A 14,280-nucleotide genomic window follows, 5' to 3' on the forward strand; every position below is an offset into this window, starting at 1 on the left:
CGAGACTGCGGTGGGCCGGGCCGAGCCGCGGGAGGCATAACAAACATGGCGGCGGCGGCGGAGGCGGGCGGTGGTCGCGGCGCGGGGCGGCGGTGGTGAGTAACGTCCTCTCCTTCACGCCCTCCCCCCCCTTCCCCGCGCTGTGAGGGGGCTCGGTAGCGTGGCCGGCCACCCTCTAGGTAGCTGTAGCAGTGGTGGCTGGTGCCGTGACACGCCTGCCTGGCGGCCGCGGGGTCCCCGGTGAGGCCTCCCTTTGACGTGAGGGGGGCCGCGGCTTCCCTGCGGGCAGCCGGTGGGCAGCGGCGGGGGAAGGACGGGCGGGGATGGCCGCGCTGCCCCGCTGGGGGCGGCGGGCTGGGCCAGCCGGCGCAGCCCCTCGGCTTCTCCCTTGTGGGAAGCGGGGGGACGGGGCAGGCAGGCTGGCGCGGGGGTCCCCGCGGCCCTGTGGCTTCCCGCGGTCCTGTCGCTTCCCGCCCAGGCGTGCGGGCGCGGCGGGCAGCGGGCAGCGCGGGGTGTCGCACCGCTGGCCGAGGTTGCCGTGGCAGGTGACAGGTCGCGGGGCTCGTCCCGGCGGCCGCCGGCGCTGCGATTCCCCTTCCCACGGGCACAACTGCCTGAGAAGGAGCAGGAGGGCCTTGGTTGAGAGTTTGGGATCGTTCCTCCTTCGTTATTTTAGTTTTAAGTCATTTGCACCAGGAAAAAAAATGAGACTAGTGCAGAGAGATTCCCCCTTTTCTTCCTTAATTCCCTAAAAGAAAACGTGATGCATATATGTGCTTGTAGTCATGTTATTTTATTCTCTTATAATTACTACAGTGTGAGTTCTTGCTGGCTGTGTTGAAGTACTGGTTGTTCTGCGTCTGAATTATTTTGTTTGGTAGAATTCTTGAGGCAAAATATTTATAACGCCTTTCATCCTAGCGCATCCTGTGGTGCTTCTCAGGCAATAAACTCGGTACACATCAACACTATAACTAGTGTTAAATCCAGCAGTTGTGCCTGTGTAGAAAATGAATAACCAGTATTCTACCCGTCGGCATATAAAGCTGGAGAAGATGTAGTTGCCTATGCAGAAAACGTTCTGTGTAAATAGAACTTGAGGACCATTCAGTGTGATCAGTCCATTCGAGTGCCTGAAACATGAGCCAGTCTGCTCAGGTTTCTAGTAATTAAAATTGCACTTACTGGTTTGCGGCAGCGATGACATAGCGAGCGTCTGATCTGTATCGTCCCTTCCCTGAAAAGGAGAATTGCTGGTTGTATATCTATAAAAAAACCCCTAACACAAAATCACAAAAGGTCCTTTTGTGCATAAAAATGTAGAGGTTTGAGGTGGTGCTTAAATTATGACAACTTACCTACATTGACATGAAAAAAAAGAGAATGTTTTGAAATTAAATTGATGAGGTACAGTTTTATTCAGTTGTTTACCAAAATTATGTATTTTCCCCAATCATTTTGGTTTAAATTTGCGTAATTTCTTTAAAAATTAAATGTAATTACAGAAATACAGTCAGGTAAGTTTTTCTACCTTGCAGAAAAGGGTACACAGATTCTTCAGTGAAAATATGGACCTTTAACATTGTTTCACGCTGAACCATTCAAGATTCAGAATGTTATTTAGAATTCAGAATTTATTCAATATTTAAAAACCAGAATGAATTTTAAATGGTTATTTTTTATAATTTGGTGAAAGTTGGCCTGATCAGAACTCTACCTTACATTGTCCTGTTTTTCTCTTCCATATCTTTATTTTTTATCCTGATATCTTTATTTTATTGCAGGAGACACCAACAAATGGAACATAAATTAACTTAAGTCTACATGAGGCTGGTGACACCTGAAAGAGGGTAGGCAAAATTGATTTGTAAAGATGTGTTCAAAACTGACTTGATGATGATGATAATAGTAGTAGCTGAGCATGCATCAGTATGATGTAAAAGAATATACTCATCTGGATGCCAAAAATTAACTAATGCTTGTAAATAACTTTGGAAATACGGGAGAATGTGTTTTAAGTGTGGGCTTGAACTCAGGACTTGAGTGTTTGTACGTCACCTAATGTTTTGTTTAGTAGCTATTGGAAAACAAAAGGGTATTGTTAGTTAAAATGTAGCATTATATATTATTTCTGATTACAATCTGCAGGAATAGTAATGTGACTAACTCATTGCTTTCTTTCTAACTGAATCTAAGTTCTGTCTTCACAGACTCATTGCAAGTTGAGACTGTAGATGTTTGTTACTTACAGTCCCAAAAAAGGGGATGACCAGTTACTTCTAGTGAATATTTTTATTATTTCCATGTGAAATAATGAAGTGGTGTGTTAATGGTTTAACCCCAGCTGGTAACTAAGTACCATGCAGCCACTCTCTCGCTCCCCCCTCACACAGAGGGATGGCGAGGAGAATAGGAAAGGAATGTGAAACTCAAGGGTTGAGATAAGAGCAGTAAAGTAAATCAAAAGCTGCGCATGCAAGAAAAGCAAAACAAGTAAAATCATTCACTACTTCCCATGGGCAGGCAGGTGTTCAGCCATCCCCAGGAAAGCAGTGCTCCATCGCACGTAATGATTACTTGGGAAGGCAAACACCGTAATGCCAGGTGTTTCCCCCTTCCTTCTCCTTCCCCCAGTTTATATACTCAGTGTGACATCATATGGTATGGAATAGCCCTTTGGCTAGTTCGGGTGAGCTGTCCTGGCTGTGTCCCTTCCCAGTTTCCTGTGCCTCTCCAGCTTTCTTGCTTGTTGGGCCCAAGAAACTGAAAAGCCCTTGACTTAGTATAAACATTACCTGGCAACAACTAAAACCATCAGCATCCTGTCAACATTGTTCTCACACCAAATCCAAACCACAGCACTGCACCAGCTACTGAAAAGAAAAGTAACTCCATCCCAGCTGAGACCAGGACAAGTGGATTAAGACTTTCATGCAGGATAGGAAACTAAAATTTGCTAATCAGTGATATTCAGTTGGTTTCCCAACACTACAGTTACCGTAACTGACTTGCCCAACTCTTGGATTTTTTGGTGCCACATGCTCACCAGAGAAACTATTCAAATCATCAGTATGTGATGAATATGTGAAAGAGTGTATGCAGTCTTTTGAAAAGTTTTTGCTGGAAGTGTTTTTTTTTTTAAATTAAACTTAGAGCAGTAGAGTGTTAGAACCTGTCTTTCAAAATAATGTATTTTTTTCAAGTTTTTTCCTTACAACTCATGGGGCTTGGGAAAAATAATGGACTTAGATTTCCTTTCTTTCTTTCCAGGGAAAGTGGAGAAGCTGTACTCTGTGTTTTCTATCTGACCTATTGGGAGTACATTTTGGAGCATGTTTGCTACTTAGATAGGTACTAAAATTCAGGTATGAACCATTAAAAAAAAAAAGGGGGGGGGAGGGGCAAGTTGATTTTGATTATTACATCATTTTATCCAATTTGATATTGTCCTTACGTTGCTGAAATTTATTTCATCAGTAATATGTTTGGTGATTTCTGAGTTAAAAGCTAAAAATAATTTATTAGGGCTGTCAGTTTGTGCATTGAGTCATATGGTATGATGAAAGTAACCCTTCACTTAAGTTTGTTGTGGGTTTTTTTGTTTGTTTTTATGAATACATTCAAATTCAATGACATACGTGTTTTGAAAATATTTTTCCTTCTAGGTACAAGAGGCTGTAAACATAAAGAGTGAATATGGGTGAAAAGAAGCCAGAACCTTTGGACTTTGTAAAAGATTTTCAGGAATATCTCACACAGCAGACTCACCATGTAAATATGATTTCTGGAGCAGTTAGTGGAGACAAGGAAGCAGAGACTCTTCAGGGAGGTAAGCTAATTTCAGCGCTATCAATTTTTTTTTTTTTTTGAGAATGACTGGATGATTTACATTTCAGATATAATTATGTAGACCACTACAATTGTATGGATGCATTTCTGATAGTGATTTTCACATCACAAAAGATGTGTATGTACCTTTCTTTTAATCAGGGTGTGTTTTTATAGTTCTGTATATTTAAAGACCAAGGGCGTGCGGAAGCAGAAGATATTTGGCATATTCGCACGGCAGGGTAGGTAGTATCCCACTGATTCTTGATTGAAATGTGTTACGTTATTCACAGCTGGGACAGAAGGTGATCAGAATGGTCTGGATCATCCTTCTGTTGAAGTTTCACTGGATGAAAACTCAGGAATGTTAGTGGATGGGTTTGAAAGGACATTTGATGGAAAGTTAAAGTGTCGATACTGCAACTATGCCAGCAAAGGAACAGCACGGCTTATAGAACATATCAGAATTCATACAGGTATGGAATATTCTGCAGTATTTTGCTGTGAGGCATTGTGGTATTAACTCAGTGTTATGATTTGCATGTGAGGAGTAAATACCTTCAAGCAGTGTGATAGTTCTTGGAGCTACCCAACAATTGGAACTCCTTTTTTGTTGGTTTTTTTTTTTTAAATAGATTATTTTATTAAAGGTGTACCTTGTACCTTTTCAAATTATGCAGATTCCTACTTGCATTTATTATTGCAGACTACTGAATTTGAAGTAACTATGTATGGAAGTAAAGTTTAGAATGAAAACATCAGTGTAAATTGAAGGGCCCTAAATGTAACTTCTAGTTTTTCCTTGCTAATCAGAAAAGTGAAAAACATACATCCTGCCCCATGGAGACTTATAAGGGCTTTTCTTCCTCTGTTGTTCAGCTATGAAAATATTCCTGTTTTGTAGAACTTTCTAGATGTGGCAGTATAAAACTAATAAGAAAACTATTCTTACAGGTAAAATATTCACATCAGGGTATATCATCAAATAAGTGATTAGTAACAGTAATGAAAAGGAAAAGTATTTACTATGGCTTGTTTCAGAGCATTTGCCACTGTTGGATTTCTAAAGTTGAAAAGCAGAACTCTCAGTAAAGGTTAGAATACCCTCAACTGTTCATGAAGTCAGCTCTGACATCTTGGCAAATGAGAGAAAACAAATGAAAGGTCCTTGTGATGTCTGTCTTTGGTCCCTGTCAAGTATATTATACTGATACAGAAGACTTTATGGTTGTTAATTAGAATAATAAGAAAAAAAATTGTATTCTGCAAAGAATGGAAGTTTTGACAGGTTTCTGATCTGTTATGAACTGTCCCGGAACTTTTAATTGTATGGTGTTGATTGTCTTGGGTAAGTGGCATTCTGGGACTCACTTTGAAGGAAACACATTGTTGTAACTTGGATGTAATTAGGTGCAGTTATTAGTCAGATTCTCATGTTGCTGTGACCCATTGCTGTGAATGGTTGCTTCTACACAGTAACTCCCAGGGTGTATTTTGGGGGAGTCAGTGCTCTTTGCACTGGTCCTGCAGTGTTGGCTTGTTTCAACAAGGTGTAACAGGATAGAAAGTGGCAGCCAACTAGAAATCCAAGAGTTCTGAGGTTCAGATTCTGAAGATCTTGGAAATTCTCGTCTTGTGCTACTGTGAGCTACCTCTGTGTGTAGCTGTGGTTGTTTTCAGATTCCCAGTGAAAGTTTTGTGTAGTTTCAGTAGTGTACAAAGTGCTGTGGCTTGTGCATTTGACACAGCATTAATGCCATGGCTTGCTGCAGATCTGCAAAGCAGCACTGTGTTTTGGAGCACTTTTTTTGGTCTAGTTTTTCATAAAGCACTTATAGCTTTGCCTACTGTTTGCCTTATATGGTATGTGGACAATAAGAAATTTTTTTATTTTAACAGCTTTGCTCGTGCAGTGCTATTTCTGAGCTTGTGGAATGAGGGCCATGTAGTAGGAGAAAAGGTATTGCAGACTTACACAGTTAATTTTTAAATGGTACTTAAAGATGCAGAAGTAACATCAACTTTAAAATTTCATGTCTTTTTAGTAGCATATAGCTAGTGCCATCTAAAATCTTGCATCCCAAGCCCACAGTTACTAATGGCCAGTTGTCAACATGGGCAGATGGACTGCTAGAAGTGTGACGGGAAACATAAATTGCTACTAGATGTTGGTGTTGTGTGTTTGCTGATTCTTGAGGTGTCTTTGATGGCTTCGGTGTGCAGGGGGGTTTTCAGAAAGAATGACTGAAATAATGTATTGTTACTTAATATCAAATGTCATACATTTTAGGTATACTAGGAAGCAAAAAATTAAATCTTCTTTAAATGTCGAAGTGTGGGTATTGGTATAGTGTCAGCATTTCTTCTCTTACTCTAGGAAGCTGCCTACCTTTTTTATATTCTCAGATCTTAGGTTAACAGTTCTTTTGTGTTTTCAGAATGCTTTCTTATCCTGCTGCTGCTTTAGGGAGCAGAGGTCCCGAAGTGGCTAGAGGGAGCGGAACAATAACTGCTGCAGGTTATGACCATTTCAGCACAGTTGCAGCATAATATATACAAAAGCAAGAAGGGTTCCAACCAAGAATTGAGATGCTGAGAAGTGTCCTCAAAAATCTCTGACCCAGTGGTTGTTGTTCAGAAGCCACACAAACTTAAGTTTTTTAGGACAAGGCATAATATTTGGGGTTTCAGCCTTGACTAACATTTTGAGTTGTTTCTCAAGGTTGTGTTATATGATATTGTTAGCATTATACCAGAAGAATGGAGCTTTACATGTGGGTTGACTATTGTCTCAGCGCTGCTGCAGGTATTCCTGTTAACAGGGTATATGCATGACACATTTGATCAAAGAAGCTTTCACAAATATCATAGGAAAAGGTAGCCAAATTGAAGGCACGCATCACTCTACTGCAAAATCATGCAGTCTGAATTATCTGTTTCAGAAGGCTAGCTAGCGTTGAGAGAGGGATACAGGACATGTCAGCCTACTGTCGATTGAAGAGCTTCAGCAATTTGGACACACCTTCACATAGTGAGTGCTTTATAGCGAGGTTACTGGTTCAAACATGTCTCATGCCCAATAAAATACCAGTAACTGTACAAATGATAACAGTTCATTTCCCTACACCAATCTGTTCAGTTTTATAGCATAGACAAGAATCTCAGGCTCCCAGAGGCCTTTTATTTCTCTGTGTAGTTTCCCCTTTGCCTTATTACGATACATCTCACAATCTTAATAGAGTGCTGCATGGTGTAGTGACAACAATGCCATTTTGCCATTACCTTAATGGCTCTTCAGGAAAGCCTGGCTTTGTTTCTTTGGATAGAGACAGGGGACTCCAGAATAAGGGAAGTTTGTTTAGTTTGGTTTTCTTGTGTTTTTTCACTCAAGGGCAAGGGGATCCAAGACCTGAGTGTTGTTTGGCTCAGAAAAGTGGCAAAGGGCCAAGAGATTGATGCTGATTCAGTCACTCTGAGCCTTCATAGTCCATACAATCAAAGTAGGGACGTGATAGCCTCAGAGTAATCTAAGTAAACTGCTAGTGCATCCTGGTTAACACACAAAAATGCAGCAAGGTATCTGCCAAAGTAATTATGAACCAGGCATGATTGCGCAACAATTAAGTGCAACTTACTGCAGAATTAACATCATGTTGAGTCTGACAGCAGTGTAATTAGTAGTTCAGCAGTATTAAGGGCATACAACATGAGATGCAAATTTATATCTCTGTAACCAGTTTAGAATGAAATAAGACCATTCAGATTGACAAGTCCTTTGTGAATACGGGGAGTTTGTCAGTTGTCTTACATCATTGTTTGTACCAAATCTCCAGATCTTTACAGATGTATGTATATATATATGAATACATATGTATGCTATGGAGAAGTCAAGGTTTCAGCTGGTGCAAATAAGGTACTTGGAAGTAGCACAAAAATTACTTTCTTTCCTATTGAAGAGCCAGTAATGTAAAGAAAAAACCTATTTGGTATCCCAGGTTGTGACTCCAAATTGTGTGATGTTCCACAAGGGCTTCCTGAATCAGTCACATGCTGTCTTACGGGGCCTCTACAGTGCTTGCAGTGTAATAGTGGCCCTCACTGCATTCAGATTTCTGGCTTTTATAGTTCTAGGTGGATTTTGAAAGCCAGGAAACAGATGTATTGGCCTGTATTTAAAATAGTAGACAATGTTTCAAAAAAAATGTGAAAGCTGAAGAGAAAGGAGTCCACTCACATCTTTCTGGAGTTTGTTGTGCTGTGTGGCAAGAGAATCATTTGCACAATAGTGATTTAGGAACTGACCTGGCATTCTATGTAGGAATATGAGATGGTGCTTCATTTCAGCACCGGAACATGTGTCAAATCCTTCAGGCATTTCTACTAACATTGCACACCTGGATCTAAAAACTCCTGGAAGATCAGTCTATGAAAGGAAAATCAAAAGTCCCAAAGTACTATGTTATAAATAGGTTGGCCTCTAATCATGTCTGAAATTTTTTTAAGTACTTTTAAAAGTGTTAATGTGAGTATCTCTAAATATCATTTAATAGAAGAGCAAAGTTCCACCTATCCAAAAGGAGAATACCTGACTATCATGTGAGAGAGAGCACACAGCTGCCCAGGGATTAGCTGGCTTTTGTTTTCTTTAACTCTTTAGCCACAGGGTCCTTTTTTTCAAAATTCAGTTCTGGAGTAGATGCATGTGTGCATGTGTTATTTAGATAATAGTTCCAGGATGTTTAAAAGTAGGAGTGTTTGGAAGATGCTGAAAGGATACCCTCCCTCAATGTTGAAGCGCAGTTATCATTTAGAATGATTACATTTTGGTGGTACAGATAGTCCTGTAGCCAATGGTGTAGAAGAATGGCTGCAGAAGCATGGCCTTAGAATCTCTGAAGATCTGCACAATGCAGGCCTGGTATCAGAATAGGCCTGTAATCAGAATTGTACTGAAGTTGCTGTGCTGAAGTTAACAAGAAAGGTAGCCTTGAGCTATTCTTGAATCCTGAGACCAAGTAATTATGTTGTGCCAACAGGCCGTGGCTGTAACAAGCTACAGCTGCTGGGAAAGCAGGTGCAGGGCCAACAAAGATAGGGACCGGTATGGGAAGATAGGGAGTAACAAACTACAAGGCTGAAGCACAGCAACACAATTAGCTACATGGATAGAATGCTTATTTTAGTCATGATAATTAGGGGTGTGAGAACTGCGCGCGTTTAGAGACTACTAACCAATTATATTTCTGCTTTACGAATATGCAGCTCCCAGTTAGCTACTTTTTGTTCCATGCAAAGCCTTTTTCAAGCACTCTATGAGATGCTATGGGCTAACCTCCTTTAATTTTCCAGGTGAGAAGCCACACAGATGCCATTTGTGTCCTTTTGCATCAGCTTATGAACGTCATCTGGAAGCTCACATGCGATCGCATACTGGTGAAAAACCATACAAATGTGAATTGTGCTCCTTTCGCTGCAGTGACAGAAGCAACTTATCTCATCACCGCAGACGCAAACATAAAATGGTGCCTATCAAGGGTACAAGGTCTTCCCTAAGCAGCAAGAAAATGTGGGGGGTTTTGCAGAAGAAGACCAGCAATTTGGGGTACAGCAGAAGAGCATTAATTAATTTGAGTCCACCTTCCATGGTGGTTCAGAAACCAGACTACCTTAATGATTTCACTCATGAGATCCCAAATATCCAGACTGAAGCATATGAGAGCATGACAAAAACAACCCAGAGCAGCGGGTTGCCAAGAGAGCCGCAAGACCTTATGGTAGATAATCCTTTAAACCAGCTCTCTACATTAGCCGGACAGTTATCTAGCTTGCCACCTGAAAACCAAAATCCAGCCTCTCCAGATGTTGTTTCCTGTCAAGATGAAAAGCCTTTCATGATACAGCAGCCTGCTGCACCTGCAGTAGTTTCAGCTGTGTCAGCAAATATTCCTCAAAGTTCATCTCCAACCAGCCCAGACCCTCGGCCTACACACAATCAAAGGAACTATAGTCCCGTGGCAGGTCCCAGCAGTGATCGCAGTGCCCACACCAGTACTCCCAGCATAAGTAACAGTCAACCAAGTACTCCAGCTCCAACCCTTCCGGTTCAGGACCCGCAGCTTCTGCATCACTGCCAACACTGTGACATGTACTTTGCGGACAATATCCTTTATACTATTCACATGGGATGTCATGGATTTGAAAATCCTTTTCAGTGCAACATATGTGGGTGTAAGTGTAAAAATAAGTATGACTTTGCTTGCCATTTTGCAAGAGGCCAACATAGTCAACATTGACTGAGAACATGCTTTCATTTAGTTTTTTAACATATTACAGTATATTTTTCATACTTCCTGAAGGAAAGCTTGCACATTCCCGTATGAATCTTCACATTAATCATTTTGACAAGGGAGGCAAATTTGTTTCTATGTTGTCATAAAACTTGCCAGGGAAATTTTGTATAAGATGTGGTTGTTATTTCATATGTAGCCTTTCAAAAAAAGCTGAGATAGTGCTATAAGAATTGGAATGCATTCACATGCTTTTGTTGCTGAATTTAAGTTGCTTGCACTTAATCCCAGTAAACATTCTACAAATGTAGAAGCAGAGTGTGTCCTGAGATACAGGATGCAATTATCAGACTATTAACTAGGCAAGACAAAATATATTAACCATAAGATATGAAAGGTTAATGCAGTGACACATATGACTACTTTGGAGATGTACTTATCCATAAAAAATTAGCTACTCCAAACTGGAAAAACAAACAGAAGCAACTTTCACATACAAATTCAATTTGGTGTAAAACTTGCTTTAATGTGATGGAGGTTAATAATAAGTTTTTCCTTAATATAGTCTAAACTCTTCACGCCTAGGGCTCAAATACTAATTTAACTATTATTTTAAAAACTCCTCACAAAACTAGAAGATAGCAGATTATTGTGAATGAAACTCTGGCAGAAAAAAAGGAAGTTAAAATCTTGTCATTCACTAGTTATACAAAAGAAAAATAAAGTGAGACACCTTACTTTAAACTACACTTCGCAAAATTTTACATCATTCTTTATAAAAGAAGGTAATTGTAAAACAGTCATAATAAAGAACTTGTAGAACTAATATATATTCCATGAGATTTTTAACTGCCTTAAACTAATTTGTACAGATACTTAAAATTTGCACAATTAGACTTCTGTCTTGCAGATAGAAGTTCTAATAGAAACAAACAAGAAGTTTACAAATTAAGTCATTTGTTCAGTTTCATCCTGGGCCAAGCTACAACTGATAGGTTGCCTGTATGTTTGGAAGTTTTATAAGCAGGTCTATTGTAAACTTCAGCTAACTTGGAAGTCAGTTTGTCTTGTTCCCTCCCCCAGATCTGCTGTTCCTCTAGTGTGCTAGAAATAAGGGGAGGGGCTTCTGGGTTTTCTGAACTGGTCGTGTAGTAGGTAAAGAAATGCCAGCTAACGACATTGGAAGTCATTGTGATTAATAATTGTAGGTGGCAAATGGTAACTGAAGATGTACGTGAAGTCCATTGCACATGTTTATTTTTTTTATACTGTACATCTTACTTTAGAAGCACCTAGGCTAACAGACAGGCACTTTAAACCTAGCAAAACTAATAAAAGCTCTTAATGTGCTACACAGGAATTTGTAATGTTTCAAAAAAGTGAAGAACTGTTACATTTCCCATTATTTAGACATGCACTTTTATCTTAGTTTGTCTTATTTGAGACAAATTAAAGCTTCCCTTATATGTTCCCCTTTTACTGTCAACAAAGTATGGCAGCAAATATATTTTGTTAAAAGCAGGAAGATTTTACTAACGTTCTGCAAGTCAGTGGTTGGAATCTGAATAGCAAATGTTTGGCTTATTCAAATTGATATTGTTACGGGAGCTAAAGCTTCCTGAAGCCAATGGAAAAACTTACAATGACTTTGGTGTAAGGTCAACGCAGGAAAAGCCACCCTTCTGAGAATTCTAGCTTTAGAATTAATTTTCAGTTTAATGAATTAGAAATTTGAGAACCAAATATCTTTCACTGTACCTAACCTACTTACTGTTGAATTTTCCATGCTTAAGTAACCAGTTGAAGGAACTGGATTCTTGGCTGCACATAGTCTTGTAGCGGTGAGATCAAAAATACACGGTTGAAGTATTTCCTATGTAGTAAAGATGGATGATAACATACTCTCACTCCTAAAAAGATTTTTGGTTTCAGGCCTGGTTCAAAATCCTTTTCAGTGCATTTGTGAAACAATCTGATTTTCATTTTTAATAATGATACTCTTTATAATTCCAAAATATCTCTTAGTTGCTTTATACTTTTTAAATTTATTTTATAGGCAAAACTGCAACTCTGTGTGCGTAAACATACAGAGAGAGCCCTTTATGTTAATGACTAAAAGTTGACTGAACTGGAATCCAGTAGGAAGTTACTGCTCCTGTACAGGTTTTGTAACTTGACTTTTCTAGTCAAAGAATGTAGAAATTACAGCTCTCTTTTGATCACATATTGATACATTCTACAATCTGGATTTAGGTAGAACACAACAACAGACGTTACTGGTGAAGACTATTACAATTAGCAATTTGTAGAGATAATTTTCCTTGCCTTTTGGTAGATGGTGCAAACGTCTATTCCTAGGCTCTGGCAACTCCAAGATTCTGAAATGGTGGATCATAGCAGCCAAGTACTCGTTGGTTTGCAGCTCCAGCCTTTCTCCCTCTTGGTATCGGTAGGGAGATGAACTCCAGTGAGTGCAAATGTTTGAGATTTCATCCTTCTGATCTATTAGGACTTTCACTGGCAGTGCCTGCAAACATGATAGACTTTTCGTTTTGCATCAGCTAATGATTTGGCAATTTAGAAGAATGACTTCTGAACCATGATGCCCGTGAATGAAATTTGAGATAGGAGAACAGGTAGGTCACTACTAGAGGTAGCTGGTAGCAAGAGGAAGCCTGCAAGATCTTACTGAAAACGGGCCCTCATTTAGGAGGGGATCCTCTGTTGCCGGAGAACACATGTTCTTAATAGTAGAACTCAGTATGAAAAAGAAAATCTAACCCCAAACCTTGCAAATTGTTGTTTACAAGTGTTCTAATACTGCTGACTTCATACCGTTGTTTCTCCTTCAAAGTACCTAAGAAAATCAGCTTGGACATCTATGAACTGTTGACCAATGATAAAAATAATTATTTTTCCTTCTTTCCTTGTGCAAGCTCCTATTTGCAGGGTGGATTCATAGGCAGCAGCAGGCTTTGGTATCTGGACTGGGATTCTTAATTTTCTGATGTAATACCGTATGCTCAGTTGTGCCAAACAGTACACTGACTGATCTGTTTCCTTGTCTACTGAGTAGGTTTGTAAGGTGTATTTTCCTATTAGTTTTTCTTAATTTTGTACATGCTATTTACTGTAATTTAAAGACCAGAATGAGTACTGGAAAATTGTTTTAGAGTATGATTCTGACTATTTCCTTGCACAGGCAGGCCTTACTCTGAATCAGTGAGAGATATTTGTCAGGAATTGTGGACTTGAGTCCTTGGTTAGTAAGACTTTTCATATTGAGTTCTCCATGTGCTACGCTGCACTAACTTTTTTCTTTTTTTTTTTTAAAACCAACAAATCCTTATAAGGTGGTGATTAGCATTGTAACTTGTATTAACAGGCAAGTTTGGGAATGAGCTGAGATTTTTCCATAGCTTGACTCTGTTGTAGTTGCAAAACATTAACTTTGTGGATTTTTTTGTTTTTATTGTAATAGATTATTCTATAGATTTGTTGAAATTTTTAACATGCACTATTGACAGTACTCAATACAGACTTACTATTATGAGGCTGAACATCTTAGTAGATTATCTCAGTTAATACTTAAACCAACTGGGAAGCAGCTAATAGGGAAAAATAATTGTTTTTTCAGATATATGTTCAGATGCAGAGGATTTTGACATAAAATGCTGGTTGGCATTTTAACACAAAACTCTGTGCTGGAATACATGTTCCAACAGTGTTTCCTAGCAAAACGATCTGTTGTTACTTATTTTGTTCCAGAATGTTTGGGGAGTTTGCTCGTTTGGTTTTTGTTTCTTTTTGACAAAGGGAATGTAATTTAGAAGTCTTCACTGGCAAGTTTTCTGTTAATTTTAATCTACGGCAAATGGATGTTCTGCTGCAGGAAATCTATCCCCTGCTGAAACATTTTTCATTGAGCAATCTTTGTGTATGTGCTTCTAAGTACCTGCTTTGTTAATAATATGTATTTCAGTGTAAAGAGCATATTTTGTATGCAAAAATGAAACCTGTTAGAGTTGTAAAATAAATTTAATTGTGTAGTGAATGTTTTCAGATGACAGTTAAATCTGAAGTAACTCTGCTATATCTGGTGTAGTTCATGTTGTGAAGCTTTGCTTTTGTAAGATAGGAATAAAATAACACTTTCTAATTAAGT

General features: G+C 39.3%; 1 protein-coding gene across 1 annotated transcript; it reads left to right on the forward strand.

The window, feature by feature from the left end:
- Positions 1 to 7: 7 nt before the first annotated feature.
- IKZF5 (IKAROS family zinc finger 5) lies at positions 8 to 14,278 on the forward strand. Its single transcript, XM_055801946.1, has 6 exons — positions 8 to 95; positions 1,785 to 1,850; positions 3,271 to 3,365; positions 3,666 to 3,829; positions 4,122 to 4,304; positions 9,178 to 14,278. Exons 4-6 carry the CDS (start codon positions 3,697 to 3,699, stop codon positions 10,119 to 10,121), a joined length of 1,260 nt encoding a protein of 419 aa, XP_055657921.1. The 5' UTR covers positions 8 to 95; positions 1,785 to 1,850; positions 3,271 to 3,365; positions 3,666 to 3,696; the 3' UTR covers positions 10,122 to 14,278.
- The last annotated feature ends 2 nt before the right edge of the window (positions 14,279 to 14,280 follow it).

This window comes from Falco peregrinus, chromosome 1, assembly GCF_023634155.1.
Source record: "Falco peregrinus isolate bFalPer1 chromosome 1, bFalPer1.pri, whole genome shotgun sequence".
In the NCBI taxonomy this organism is placed as follows: domain Eukaryota; kingdom Metazoa; phylum Chordata; class Aves; order Falconiformes; family Falconidae; genus Falco; species Falco peregrinus.